Raw genomic sequence first — 15366 nt, 5'->3', positions numbered from 1 at the left:
CTACCCGCTCTACTCTCCAGGGTCTATTCCTGCTGTTCTTTGCAGATCTCCCTCGCTTCTCTTCAGAAACCAGTCAGAGCGTAGATGTGAAGCTCTAACTTTTCCTGCAGATGATCCAAATCAAATTAGATGCATCTGGTGGTCGAATCAGCACTCCTGCTCATCTGCAGCTGAAGACCATCCCCACTTGGGGAGAACAACACTCTCTCAGATGGTCTCAGATGGTCCCAGAGTCGGCTCTGGCTTCTCTGTAGCTCCCAGATGCTGCGGGAGGACAGGCGTGGAAGGGGTGTCCTGCTCAGGAAAGCATCATAGGCACCTAGCAGTCACCTCCTGCTGTTAGTTCCACCCAACTCTCACCATCAGGCTGACTCCTACTCGAGCCTCAGGATCACATCTGGACCCTCAGCAACGCTCCTGCCTTTGCAAAGGGCTGGACTTAGTCCTTTTATGCCTATGCCTTTTCTGCGCCACACAACAATGCCGCATAATCTAGAGAAAGAATGTCTTCATGCCAGTATCTGTGTGGTTTCATTGGCTGTCCCCCAAAGAAGGAATTCTCTGACTGTCCCAGGGCTGGACTCCTCCACCACAGCACTGGAGCCAGACGGGGGCCGTGTTTGCAAAGCCTCCCTGTGGTTCTTGTTTGGTTGGAGGTCTGCGATCTAGTTACCCTCCTTGCCATTCTGGGACATACGTCCGGGAAACAAAGCCAAAGTCAGGGACGGCCCTGTGTGCAGAATGCATCAGTGAAGGTTTGCTACGCGAGGGTTTAAAATATCTTTCCTATAGAATTTTTCCCTTTAAAGGGGCATCTAAACTTTTGAAACCAAAGGATCCGAAGGCAACAGAAAGCCTTCGGTGTGGTGCAAACCCTTGCAGCATGCATCCTCACCTTAGGTCACAGAAGCCCCCGCTACGTGGAGTGCCTGCATGGTTACCACAGACGGTCTGCAGCCCGTCCTACTTAATCACAACCATGTGTGCTGTTTAGTTCAGCTCTGTGACAGGAAATACCATTTGTAAAATACTGAACTGCAGCCCAACCTATCCGTGCCTTCAAATGCTATCTGTGCTGGTTCCAGCTCAGCGCCCTTGCGCCACGGCTCCCCTATGGATTTAACCTCCACTTCTCCAGGACAAATTTGGGTCCCGGCTCTTTTGTTAACCTTCTTTTAATAATCTGCTCGATTTTCTAAATGTAGAGAGTTGCATAAACGGACACCAACCCAAACGGACTCGTCCCAGGAATGAACCCAAAGATTTGGGTCTGGGTGGGCCATGCTCATTTCCGAATGTTATGCCTCTCACCATAACATGGTTATGGAGTCGGCATACCATGTTCATGTCCATGTTACAAATGCTATGGAAACCTGCTAAGGCGAGGTCTCTGAGCCTCAGTTTCTTCATCTGTAAAATGGTAATATTTGCCTCATATGTAAATTGCCACATAACGAGTACTCGGTGTATCTACTCTCTTTCTCTCCCTCCTTTGCTTTCCTTTGTCTCCTCATTCCAACCTTCCTCTCTCTAGTCAGGAAGACAGGAAAATGCTCAGACTCTGCAGTTTGCTTTAGCATAGGTAGACCTGCTACAAACCCTTTTCTAGAACTGGGTGTCCATTCTGCCTGGCACATGACCGTGCCTCCACCTACCCTGCTCTCCCACTACAGAGGGTCAGGGAGGACACTGTATGGGGCTACAGGGCGGGGCTCAGCCTCTCATCTGCCACCTTCGCGAATGGCGCTGAATTCTTGGGCTGTTCTCTCAGGGAAGAGTGAGCACCCAGCACATTCCATAGCCGAGTCTTGTCCAAGGTGTGAAGGAAGGAAACCACCAGAATGAGAGTCTTCCAGGTGCCGGACACAGGGCTGGGACTTGGTCTCAACCAGCCGTCTGCCTGGCCTAAACAGCTGCTCTCAGTCCTGAGGACCTGCAGATGGTGCGACAGGGACCTCTTGAGCCACAGTTAAAAGACGCTCCTCCTTCATGGACTCCTGTCCTTTAGTCACAGCAAAGGCCCAACCCACAAAGGCAGGAGAGCACAGAGGTCTAGCTCATAGCCTCTCAGGTACAAGTCACCTGGCCTCTTAGCTCGCTTCCTCTGCTTATGGGCCCCGAGGCGTGTTACTTAACATCCTCAACATCCTCATCTATAAAGTGAAAATGAATGACACCTACTTCCTAAGGTCCAAATAAGTTAATGCTAAGTTAGTAAGTAAAATGCTACTTCATAGGCACTCAAAAAGATGGTACCACAGTGCTTACAAGTGAGGGGTTCTTGACTCAGCACTGACCGTTGCTAGCAGCCCCCTGCCGAAAAGCAGGCCGTGTCAGGCCTGCAGGGGACACCGGCGAGGGTCCCAGGCTTCCTGTCTAACCTGGACAATCTCCCCTTGTCCGGTAAGAGAAAACCAAGGTGCCAAACTGAGCTGTGAAACGAAACGCACTGCTTAAGCAAGTCGACACAGCACCTTGAGATGTTGAAAGTAATCAGAGAAAGGACTGCTCAAAAATGACGTGGTCCTTCTTTACGTGGGGCTGACCACTGTACGGTAGAAACCTGGGACCACGTACGTCACCCACACCCAAGACTCGGCCTGGCTCTGTCTGGCTGGATCCCCACAGGGAATGACTTTACTTCCCAGGGGAACACTTGGCAGTGTCCCCAGACACAGTTGTCACACGGGGCAGTAGGGGGTACTCCTGGCACCTAGTGGGGGAGGGGGAGGGGGTGCTGCTAACCACCCCTCCATGTACAGCAGAGCCCCCACAATGAAGAGTGATCCGACCCCAAAGATCAGTCGTACCAGGGTTGAGAAACTCCGCTCCTTGTTGAGAAGGTCGGAGAGGGAGAATGCCACACAAGGCGTCCCACCCTTCTTTGTGTGTCTACTTTGTAGACAATGAATTGGACGCTTAAGTTGGGCAACATGCCTGAGGTGGCACCAGAAAAAGGTGCTATCAGAATCGAACCCTGTTTGGACCCCCAATCTCATGCTCTTTCCACTGCATCACACTGATACCAGGGCAGGAATCACAACAGGAAAGAAGTCTTCTTGACAGGACTTGGACATGATCTAGAAAACACAGAAAAAGGGGGGAGTCTGGCACTGAGAAACAAGGAGCCACTGGAGAAGCAGGAAGAAGACAGGGCCACACATATCAGTCCAGTCTGAGGGGCATCCAAGTGGAAATATCTAGCAAGGAACTAGAAACACAAGATAGCACTTGGAGAGAAAACCAGGGGCTACCCATGAAGAGTTGGGTGTCTTCCTAGGCTAGGTGAGAGCCGAAGGCAGGAGAGAACAGGGGAGGCCACAAGGCGTCCAAAGCTGAGGACTGGTCACTTTCTAGGAGGCGTTAAAAAAAAAAAGGGGAGAAAGTGAAACACATCCAAGAGGCCAAGGCAAAACTAGCAGGAAAAAATGTGCTCCTGGGGCCTTGAAGAGCAACAGAGGGTAGGGACAGCCAAGATGAGAGGCCTCCGGGTTTAGTCAGCAGTGACAGGATGGGTGCAATTTCAGCAGTGCGTGGGGGTGAGGCCAGGCTAACCGTATGGAAGCAAAGGGAACATGGATGCTGGGGCCCACAGGGAGAAGCTGGGCTCAGGGGTCCCTGTCTTGGCCACCCAGACCCCCAGCCCCCAGTTCCTGGGTTTCTGCAGCTATGGGATAGTGTTGTCTCCCAGGTGGACTGGTTCCTGTCAGCCCTAGTAACAGCCCCCCTCTTTGAACCCTATCTCCGCTAAAGGGCCCTAGGACATCCCACTCTCCAAAATATTCAGCCCGCCGCGGGCCAGGGGAGAAGGAGGCAGACAAGCCAGCCTTCGTGCAGTAGAGGGCTGGCAAACAAGGCCTGCTTTCAGGGCTGCCTTCTGGTATTTATATTCCTGTGGGCTCTCCAGTGGGAAGAGCAAGGCACTCAAGAGTAGGAGATGAGAAAGGGCATTATCTCCCAAAGGGCCCCAGGGCTGGGCGGGGGTGCAGGGGCACTGTGGTGACTGCAGGGGGTGGCTCCCAGATTTTGATTCTGCATTCTCAAAGGGACCCATGAAAAAGATGTGGGATAAAGTCAGCAGAGGGGGCCCTGGCTCAGATCACACATCTTAAACATGCAAATCTCCTCCTTCCCCCTTCTCTGCAGGCCCAGGGGCCCTCCTGAAGATAAGCAGAAAGCCCTGGAAGTTTAAAGGACTCTAAAGAGAATCTCTCTCGGACTTAAATATTTAAAGGGGGAGGAGGGACCAACAGCAACCACTCTGCTATGAAAATTGGTCAAGTAATTTCTCTTAATTACCATGTAATTACTTTGAGGGTTTTCAGAAGAAGCTGTAGCTAAATGGCCCAGAAAGGATATTTAATGATTTAGAACGTGAGTCCCTCCCACCTGCCCATCATGCCCCCCCGGACTGGAATGGTCTGACAAGTTAAGGACCATCACCTGCTGGGAGAGACCCAGGACCTTGATCCTTGGCTGCTGGGCTCTGGGGCCTTTCTGCCAAATGTGTGGGCCCCAGCCCCCTGCACATTCACTCAGCAAATAGTTACCTTGTCTTCTAAGGCCTGGGTCCTGGGTGAAACACCAGGCAGACAGCAGAAACCAGGAAGACCTGACTTGTGTGGTGGGGAAAGAAGGCTCTGGAAGTTAGAGAGATGGTGTGTGACTCCTAGCCCCACCACTGACCAGTGTGCGACAGGGGGCAGGTGGTGTGAATTCCCTGAGCTTCTGTTTCTTCAGGTGTGAATAAAGAAATAATAGGAGTTAACTTCTAGGGTTGGCTTTGGGCTGACACGTGCCCTCCCCCCAATTCAGCCCTAATCCCCCATACGTCAGAATGTGACGGTAGTTAGAGGGAGGGCCTCTGAAGAGTTGATTCTGTGGAAATGAGGCCACCAGGGGAGGCCCTGAGACAGCCTGACCACTGTCCTCGAAAGAAGTCAGGACACAGACACCAGAGAAGCAGACACAGAGAAAAGGCCACGTAAGGACACAGGAAAGGAGGGGACTCGGAAGCAAGCAAACCTGCCAACACCTTGCTCTTGGATTTCCAGCCTCCAGACCTGCGACAAATACATTTCTGCAGCTTAAGCCCGAGAGGCTGGGGTTTCCTGTCATGGCAGCTGGAGCAAACTGAGCCAGGCCTCTAGTGACACTAAATAAAGTCACGTCTGTAGGATGGCAGGTGCCTAAACAGAGGCCGTTATCACTAGATTCCTGCTCCTAAGGTGCTCCTAAGGTGCTTGTAATGGGGTGGTAAAGACCAGAGGAAACAACAAATGAAAGACAAAAGTGCTCACCCTCCTAAGCTAAAGAGCCTTGGGGCTTTGGGAGAGGATAGCCCTGGCTCAGGGGCAGGGAGACTCCCTGGGGAGGGGACATCTGCTAGGACAGAGCCACCAGGCAACAGATGAGGCACAGGGGACCAAACCCGCTGCCCATGTTTCTATGCATTCTGGTCATGTGCCAGTTAACACCAGCTAAGGGACAGCCTCCCGCCCGGCCTCATCCACCCCACTGAGCAGACAGAAACCCAGTTAGGCACAGGTCTCCCTAAACTGGACCATAAGCCAGGGGTGTGTTAGGCACAGGTATCCCCAAACTGGATCATAAGCCTGGGGTGATGTCAGCAGAGACGTCATAAGCCAGAGGTGACATCAGTGGTGATCCGGGCTGTGTGCAAGTCTCAGATCAAACACATTTTGGTTTATCGATGGTCTGCCCTGGACTGTTGCTGACCAGCAAGCTCGCCTGGAAACATCCACATCACTGCAAATACACAGGCAGGAACCACTGACTTACACGGAACCAAAGCACGTCTGCTCAACCCTCATACTCCCAGGAATTCCACAAATGTACATGTGTATACATATGTAAAAGTCCAAGCAATTCTTTTTTTTTTTCCTTCAAGTTTTTATTTATTTGAGAAAGAGAGAACACGACCAAGGGGAAGGGGCAGAGGGAGACGTAGGCTCCCTGCTGAGCAGAAAGCTGGATACCAGACTCATCCTAGGTCCCTGGGATCATGACTTGAGCCAAAGGCAGAGACTTAACTGACAGAGCCACAGGCGCCCTGGAGCAATTCTAAGATTTTAAAAATCACTTATGAGAGTCTTACTTATGTAACAAGTACAGAAGGTCAACATTTACTTGGACTCTTAGTCTCAAATGCAGACATCTCTCTCAAAAATAATATTTGTGTCTCTTGGTCTGCGGGGAGTGCATGCAAAATATTTGTGAACTTTATCGCATTTCAGAGGTCACTAGATGCTTTCACAAAGAATTCTGCACTTACAGCAAAGTCTAATTAGAAACAAGTAAGTAGATGGGAATGAACAGATCTGTCCACTGACATTCTCAACGAGGGGCGGTAGATTATATTCAAACTTACAGATCATGGGGCACCTGGCTGGCTCAGTGGGAAGAGCATGAGACTCTTGATCTCAGGGTCCTGAGTTCAAGCCCTATGTTGGGTATAGAGATTACTTAATAAATAAACTTAAAAAAAAAAAAAAACTTAACTACGTCTACCTATCAGCCTGGGTGCTTGAGCAGGTAGCAGAATGGCCTCCTTCATCTCAACTCTGGGTCTCCACTCAAATGACCACCACCCGGTGTCCTCACAGAGCCCCCCAGGTACCTCTGTATATTGCTGCCCAGCAAGGTCCACAAGCTCCTGACAGGTCCAGCCCAGCACAGGGGGCTCACCCAGTTCCAAGATGCAGGCAGGCCTCCACTGGATACCCCCAGGGCCTCTCTCGCAATACCATCTCTCCACCAGCCCCTCCTACTACTGCTCACAGCAAGAGACGTCCCTCTGGCTGAGGTCCCTACAGCCATTTGCCCAGCCTGGAAGCCAGGAGGCTGGTGCTTGGGAGGTTTTGTGCACCTTCCACTTCATTCCATCTTGGTAAGTTAAAACAAGTCATTGCTGGCAAGTTTCTAAAAGTTTCTAAAAGTCCTAACCATTTATGAAGATTCAAACTCTAACAATCTAACCAGATGAATTCTCCAACAAAAGAGATCGTTAGAGAAGTATGGGCCTCCCTGAAGACCCCTTCCTATCCAAACTCTTTAGGACTCCTGCAACCATGCTTCAGGATAGAAGCTTTCCAAAGATGGCCACAACAATATGCCCCATCTAATGCTTTTCTGGAATGCCATGGAGCCAGGGAAGCTCTATTTCCCCTTCCCTTGGATCTGAGTGGGCCTGTCACTGCTCAGACCAATACAGTGTGGTAAAAGTGACGCTGTGACAATTCTGGCCATGGCCTGAAATGACCTAGAAACTGCCCTTCCTCCTTTGTGGGAGCCCTGAGCCCCCACAAATGAAGCCCAGACTAGGTAGGGGAGCCACACTGAGATGCCATTTGGACAACCAGCCGCTTAGTTTTCAGTGACTCCAGCCTCGGTTGCCATCTGACTACAACTACATGAGAAGCTCTAAGCAAGAACCACCCAGCTGAGCCCAGTCAACCCACAGAACCAGGAGAGAGAACATGAAATTGCAATTCTAAGCCTCTACACTTTTTTGTGTGGTAAAATGTACATTCACATAAAAGCTACCCTTCTAACCACTTTAAAGAGCACAGTTCTGTGGTATCAAGTACAGTCAACCTCATGATTGTGCAACCATCATGACCATCCATCTCCAGAACATTCCATCTTCCCAGATTGAGAGTCTGTCCCCATTAAACATGACCTGTGCATGCCCCACCCCAGGCCCTGGCAGTCACCTTTCAACCTTCTGTCTCTGTGAATCTGACTACTCTAAGGACCTCATGGAAGGGGAATTGTACACTATTTGTCCTGTTTGTGACTGGTTTATTTTACTTTATACAATGTCTTCAAGGTTCATCCATGTTGAAATATATGCCAGAATTTCCTTCCTCCAAAACTGTATACCCCAGGCTGTGTATCCATGCATCCATCAATGCATGGATCTGAAGTGGTGCTTCTACAGCAATACATACGTGGGGCAGTGGGCAAGCAGCCATGGCCCAGCAGAGCAAGCCTCCGAAGGCAGACGTCAGGAGCTGGAAAGTTGGAAACAAACACACGGCACAGGGCACTAACCTCCAGAGTAGGTGACCAGCCAGGAATCCAGGCTGCAATTCCCAGTAGCACTCACCACAGCAGGCTGGGTGTCTCCTGGGGTCTCCATTCTAGGCTGGGCATGCACACCCCCTGCCCCCCCCCATGCCCCGGCACAGGCTGATAGGCCAATAAACATTTGGTGGATAAGTGAAAAATGTTCCTGACACTGAAGCCAGGTTCTGGGCCTTATCAGAGTTTCTGATGGGCTCTCTGCAGGCCAAGAACTGGGCCAGACAAAATGCAGAAAGGCTGCTTCTGGCTGGAACGGGAAGGGGGAGGTAGCAGCAGCAGGATGATCTGACAGGGAAAATTCCACAGCCAGGGCCCGGCTTCCCAGGAAGTACAGGATCTCCGACGAAGCCCCACCCTGACCCAGGCAGCCCTGGACTTCCACCTGAGGGAGGCCGGGCCTTTGGGAAGGGCGTGTTGGGTATCAGGCTGAGCCAATAGGACGAGGTATCTCAGGGATCCGCCCTGCTCAGATCCTCAAGCTCGGTTCCCAGGGCCCAGTGCAGTAGAGCCTCCTGTGCCCATGGTAGGAGCAGAATGGGTTGGAGGAACTCAGATCTATACCCTAACAGGCTGCGGGGGACTGGGAAGGGAGCTGAGTCACAGATGGGAGCCCTGGAAGCTTTAGGATAGCGACCTTCCTTCACTACAGGAGCAGCCAGGCTGGCTTGACCAGGACCCTTTCCTTCTCATCCACAGACACTCTGCCAAGGAAGCCCAATGCTCCCTTCCTGCTGGACTGCTCCACTGGCCACAGGTCAGGATGCACCAGAGCACGGAAGTTAATTCCAAATCTAGGAAGATGACTTGTTTCTGGTTGACTTAAAGAGTGAATAACAACCATACCCATGCCCCCCGGGATTGAAACCAAATGGGCTCACATTATGGTTCGACTCTGCATTTAGGTTTACCAGCCTTTAAAGATAAAGCAAAACCCCGAGCATTAATTACAAAGGTGTTGTTCTCTATGTCTCTTCAAAGCTTATACCTTGAAGGTCAGAAACTGCTTACCATGGGGAAAGCAGTTATAAGCACCCATAAAAGAGTTCAAGAAACATGGATTTTAAACTTGGCTCAGCTTCTAAGTAATTGTGGGGCTTTAAGCAAACTAATTAACCTCTTCGGGTCTCAGTTTCATAATGATAAATGAAGGGAAATACTTGGTACTCCCATGGTTTGGTTATGTGCTTCACAATAACTTATGTGTGATGATAGAACTATCGATACGCAGATATATAAATAAACACTTATACAAAGGAAGTCCTCGTAAGAACTAAACTATAAATATGTTAGGAATTTTCTCACGTTCAGTAGGTGCTTGCTGGTACGGGCTGAAGAAATGGCCAAATATCCCCAAGATTATAACAAGACTCACATTTGGTGAGAGCAGTGCCTGTCCGCATGGCAGAATCCCCACTGATGTATCTACCAGATCTGAGAAGGCCGCCTCTCTCCGCAGCCCGCCTCACCCCTTTCTTACCAAACAACCCTCCGCCTGCACTCTCCCTTCCCACCCGGCCTTATATTCCAGTCTGCGGGATTTCCAGAGTCAGCCTGATTGCCAGGGTCAGAGTCTGCCCCACTGCCCCTACCTCAGCCACACGGCCCAGCTCCCACCTCCAGTCATGGCCTGAGGCTGCTTCTTGGGCCAGCCGCCAAGCCCAGAACCCTAGCCCTGCAGCCTAGGTCTCCACTGCCTTTGACACCAGAGGGAAACAACTCATCCCCTTTTCCTGGTTTTCGTGGAGCAAGACAACAGGGAAAATTTGTGCACCAGGAGCCAGTGTCTGCCCAGGGCCTCCTCCCCCTACCTCAGGCCTGGACTCCACCCAAGACCCTCCCCTGCACAAGGAGGCTCACCCGAGCTCTTCCACCTCAAAGGGCTTTGGCGAGCATCACATAAGGGGAAGGACTCAGAAGTGTCTCTGAAAACTATGAAGCACTCTGTAAATTCTTTTATTCTTTTTACTCTTGTTTGTTGACTTCGGTGTGGTCTCCAATTATGACTCTCTAGAGGCCTGGGATTGTACCCCGGGTAAACTCCTTTGGTACAATGACCACACACAGAGCATAGCATGATGCTCATAATGCCATGAGCAAATGTAGCAGGAGCTCCAGGACGAGGGGGGTGGGGGTGGGGGGTGGACCATGTTCCTGCCCCTCTGGCCCTGCCAGGAAATTAAGCGCATCACTTAACCTCGCTGGGCATTTGTCTTCATATGCACAATGGAACTGACAAGCCATCCACATTCCTTTTCACCAGGATGCCAAGAAGGCAAAGAATCTGAAAAGAAAAACACTGCGCAAGTTGAAATGTTGTAGTATTCCGAGGGCATGGAGAGCGGAGAGGGGAGAGATGGGAAAGGAACAGGAAGGGGGACCAGGAACAAAAACAGAGCAAGAAGACATCTGGGGTGAGATGGGAGGCACTTAAGGCCCGGATGGAAGGCCACAGGAATTCCCAGTACAGAAAGTAACCCCCAAGCCTGAGAGTCTGTGTCCGGATGAGAAGATCCATCACAGAGACATGTGAAGTCCACTCCAGCAGAGAGGAGTGGGCAGAAGGAAGTGAGATCTGTCTACCACCTGCAGTAGCACGAGACCTACCAGAAGCCGAGGCTCACTGCAGTTTGCTTCCACAGCTCAGCTCCGAGCGAGGAGAGAGATGAGCAACTCATACACCCACTACCCTCAAAAACTGTGGAATGCCCCAGAGGCGCTGGTCAGGCCACATCCTGGCCCATCACGACCAATCCAGAGTGCTCCACTTTGAGGAGGACATTCAAAGATTGCAGAGTTCCCAGAGGCTGGTCACCGGGACAGTGGGGTGTGCTGAGACCATGTCACAGCAGGATGGGCTATGAAATCTGAAAGTGTGTCCCCAAACAAGATTCGGGAAGGACATAAGAAGCAAAGGCTCTCTCAGAATGAAAAAATACTCTGAATGTCATCTGGTCCAACCTTCACAAGTAAAGAATCTCTAACACAACATCTCTGCAGAGGAATTACCCAGCTGCCGCCTGACCTCTTTCAGTAACGGAGACCATATCACTTTCTAAGTGAGTTCATCTCGTTATCATTTGGACAATATTAAACTCTTCTCCCCCCTATTAACCCCAAATTAACCTCCTCCTAGCTTCCATCTTATGCTCTGCAGGGACACAGGCTAAATCTAAAGACTTTTTCGCGGACCCATCCTCAGACAACTGGAGACAGCTGGTCTTAACGACCTGCCCGAGCTCTTCCCACAGGCTCGCCTAAGAGGGGAATGCATTTTCAATACACCCCTGTAAGCATATGCTCAAGCCCCTTCAAGGCTTCATTCCTGGTGATCTCTGGCTAGCTTTGACCTCCGACTACCATGGGATATGATTGCTGCCCCTGCCTTGCTCAGAGCATCTCGTCCTGGCCATGACTCCCTAGCTATGGTTGCTTTCCAACTAGGTCTTGGCCTCCTCCTACCTAATTTGGGGAAACTCTGGTCCAAGAGGGTCTTGGCTCTGCCCCTCTGCCCGCTGCTAAGGGCTTGTCATGAGCATTCTCCACAATGAGACCAAAAAATGAGTCCCAAATTAGACTCTCTACTTCATAGAGAGCAGCTGGTCATTTGACTTTAGGCCTTCTAAAAAAGACTGGATCTAGAATGTTCATAGGCATTAAATATTCGTTCTAGGGGTGCCTGGGTGGTGCAGTCATTAAGCATTTGCCTTCAGTTCAGGTCGTGGTCCCAGGGTCCTGGGATGGAGGCCTGCATCAGGCTTCCTGCTTAGCGGGAAGGCAGCTTTTCCCTCACCTTCTCCCCCTGCTTGTGTTCCCTCTCTTGCTGTTGTTCTCTGTCAAATAAATAAATAAAATCTTTAAATAAATAAATAAATAAATAAGCATTCCAAAACCTCAGTTGATAGGGGAGGAAACAGAGGACCAAAGGGGTAAAAGGATTCACTCAGGTAACATAGCCAGGAAGAGAAGCTCTAATCTTTGATTGTTCAGTCCCACATTCCTTCCACTGCAGTCAAGAGGAAGTGAAGTTCTTTTGTGGCTCTCTTCTCAGTACATTTTGGGGTAAATTGAATGAATACGTGTATGTGCATTCATTCTTTCTTTGACTCAACAGACATTCACTAAGCACCTACTATGTGCCTTGCAAATGCTCTCAGTGAGATTTGGATTAAGCTTCTCTTAGGGACCCACCTCTCGATGTGTGTGAACACTCAGTGTGTGTATGGATTAATTAATCCTTTCATGCTCCTCCACAGTGAGCATCCCTAACACCATGCACCACATTGTTACAAGTGAAAACAGCCACAGTCCCTTACCCCAGCACACCCCCTGTCCAGCACAGACAATTCCCACATCTTGCTAATGCAGGATACTATGGGGACCCACAGCCTGATGCTTACTTAAGACAGGGGAGAGTGATGGTAGTAAGTGCGAGTAATGGCATGCGTACGTCCATGTGGCCAGGGAATGAACCACCAGCCCTGGTAGCTTGAAAAGGCTTCAGGAAGAGCGGGCTTCTCAGTTGAATCCTGAAGGCTGATATGAATTAATCAGGCGGAGCAGACCGGAGAGAGGTGAGTGAGTGTGTGCTCAAAAACAGGGGAGCAGAGAGAGCCTGATCCTGCAGGTGGCCGGGCCCGGCTGGAGGCAGGACTTATCATGGGAGCCGCCGTGAGAGAGGCAGACAGGTGAGGAAGCCACAGGCCTGCTGTATATGCTAAGGGGGTTGATTTTATCCTACAGGCCAGAGGATTCCGGGAAAGACTTTAGAGGAAGGAAAAACGTTTAGATCAGAATTTTAGAAAGCAAGCTCTGACCATGGAGGACAGTCTGGAAGACAAGGAGATCCGAGGCAGGGAACCAGACAGGAGGTGATAGTCAGAATGCAGGAAAGAAACCAGGGTTGAACGTGATGCATCCTGCCTGCACACACTTAGTTTTAAAGTCTGAAATATGAGAGGAGAGAAGAGATTGCCTTTCATGTCCGTCTCCCATGGCACGAGGGCCAGTTGCCCAAAGCTTTGTAGAATGACATCATCGTCACCATTCTCCACTGCGGCCTTGTGGAAAAGCGATGTGAGCTGTAGCTCCGTGACCAGTCTTGATGTGCAGGAGCCTCAAACAGTAAGTGGTGGCTGCAGGCATGCCCGTCGTACATCAGCAGGGGGTGGGGGCTCAGAAGCACACAAGAGTCAAGTCCAAGCAAGCAACAGGTCAGAAACAGACAAGCAGAAAAGCTCTAAGAGGGATGGTATTAAAAACAACAACAACACTACAGGGGCACCTCCTGGCTCAGTCAGTAAAGGGTCTGACTTCAGCTCAGGTCATGATTCCAGGGTCCTGAGATTGAGCCCTGCATCGGGCTCCCTGCTGGGGCGGGGGAAGGGAGCCTGCTTCTCCCTCTCCCTCTGCAGCTCCCTGTGCTCATGCGCGCTCGCTCTCTCTCCCTCTCTGTCAAATAAAGAAAATCTTTAAAAAAAAAAACACACACACACACACAAACAACAAAAAAACCCCAAACAGGTCTTCACAAGAATGGAAGGCAAAGAGCTCAGACCAGCTAGGAAGCCCATAAAGGAGCGGGCACCTGTCTCAGGCAGTGAGATTCTCCAGGAGGCTGAGAGCCCTTGGGGTAGCCCCAGCCATGCTCTCTCCTGGGACTCCAGGAAGGCGCCCCCGCTGGCCAGACGGGCAACACGCAGGCCACACCGGTGCTGTGTACCGCAGGGCGACTGGCCCGCGGCTGGCTGAAGCCCACGTGTGCCTGCCGATGGGCACGTGTGAGCAGTTACGGAGAACATCTGGCAGGAGAAGGGGCTGTGTGGGTGGAAGCAGGCAGATCCTGACAAGCTGGGGCTGTTTAAACCCGGGTAAACCCCATCACGTGCGCTACAGAGCCATTGCCGCTAGGAGTTTAGAGTCAAAAGAATGATAAAGAAGATGAGATTGGAAGCCTAAAATAACAAGTTCTTTCCTTATGGGAGGAAAAACACTCATCTAGGCAAGTCTGAGCCTTCTTGGAACTGGAGGATTCTGACATTATTGCCCAGTTCCCAGGAACGCCTGAACCCCTATTTTGCTGTTGTTGTTGTTCCCGAAGATAATTTTCTGAAAATCAGGAGCACCTGGGAAGTAGCCCCTGTGCTACTTACAATTCCCATGACCAGGCACCTTCCACTGAAGGAACCCACAGCCACCAGGCGTATGTTCACAAAATTTACGAGGCTTTGCTTCAGGCCACAAACAAGCAACAGGCCTGGAGCTGCACAAGGGGTTTTCAGCTGGAAAGATGTGAGACTGAAACATTTCTCTGTGTTGGTATTAACGGGAAACTGAGGTCAAGAAAAGCAAGGTTTGTAGCATCAATTACCATCTTCTAGCGCCTCCAAATTGGCCCTGAATATGAGTCACCCTGAGCTAGGGAAAAACACTCTCCAAGGGATGCACAGAGGCCAGTGTGACAGTCCTGTCTGAGTTTCTGGGACATGCTGTTTTAAATTAGATGCTCAATGTTGCTTCCATGAAACTCTTGGCTTAGGTCCACAATGGAAAAGTTATTTTTGTGCTCCAAATAGTTCTATGGAAGCACATCCCCATAATTCCAGTTATGTTTTGTTTTCATGATGCTCTTTTCCTGTACTTAAGAACAGTCATTGCTATCATTATTATTCCTGATAAGACACTTGCAGAAAAGCTCTGGGCCAAGTACAAACTCCTCAGGGCCCAGATAAATGCCGCTGTAAAAAGGCAGATTTTAGGTCTTGTGAAACTCTGAAGGGTATTTCTGTTCTTCTGCCCACTGTGGATGCCTCTTCCTTATCAATTCCCCCACCCCCAATGACACTTTAATTGCTCAGGAACTTCATGATCCCTCCTGGGAAAACATAGTCCCAGAAGACATTTTGTTATTCACTTCTTATATACTCTCTCTGGGGTTTCTGCGTTTAAAATGTTATCTTTGGGATACCTGGGTGGCTCAGTGGGTGAAGCCTCTACCTTCACCTCAGGTCATGATCCCAGGGTTTGGGGATGGAGCCCCGCATCGGGCTCTCTGCTCAGCAAGGACCCTGCTTGGAGCCTGCAAGGAGCCTCTCTCTCTGTGCCTGCCTCTCTGCCTAATTGTAATCTCTCTGTGTCAAATAAATAAGTAAAAATCTTTAATAAAATAAAATGTTATCTTCAATAAGAAAATAAAGAGTTTTTATCTTCAGAAGGACAGGAACACTAGTAATAAAGCAAAGAGAGATACTTGTGGTTAGG

The 15366-nt window shown here is 50.3% G+C and overlaps 1 protein-coding gene across 3 annotated transcripts in view; it reads right to left on the bottom strand.

The window, feature by feature from the left end:
- LOC106003390 (stonin-1) overlaps nucleotides 1-15366 on the bottom strand; it is a 55377-nt gene that overhangs the window by 22656 nt on the left and 17355 nt on the right. The window contains exon 1 of one of the 3 annotated variants that reach the window (XM_013056296.2): nucleotides 8077-8746. The exons of the other annotated variants lie outside the window; for them this stretch is intronic. Coding sequence (XP_012911750.1) covers nucleotides 8077-8233 — 157 coding nt within the window. The 5' untranslated portion in view covers nucleotides 8234-8746. Of the gene's footprint in view, nucleotides 1-8076; nucleotides 8747-15366 lie in introns of those variants that run through there. 3 annotated transcript variants of the gene reach the window in all.

This window comes from Mustela putorius, unplaced genomic scaffold (assembly GCF_011764305.1).
Source record: "Mustela putorius furo isolate JIRA1106 unplaced genomic scaffold, ASM1176430v1.1 tig00000224_pilon_pilon_pilon, whole genome shotgun sequence".
NCBI classification, from domain to species: Eukaryota; Metazoa; Chordata; class Mammalia; order Carnivora; family Mustelidae; genus Mustela; species Mustela putorius.
The sequence above is the reverse complement of the archived record's forward strand: the minus strand, read 5'-3'. Positions and strand labels throughout refer to the sequence as shown.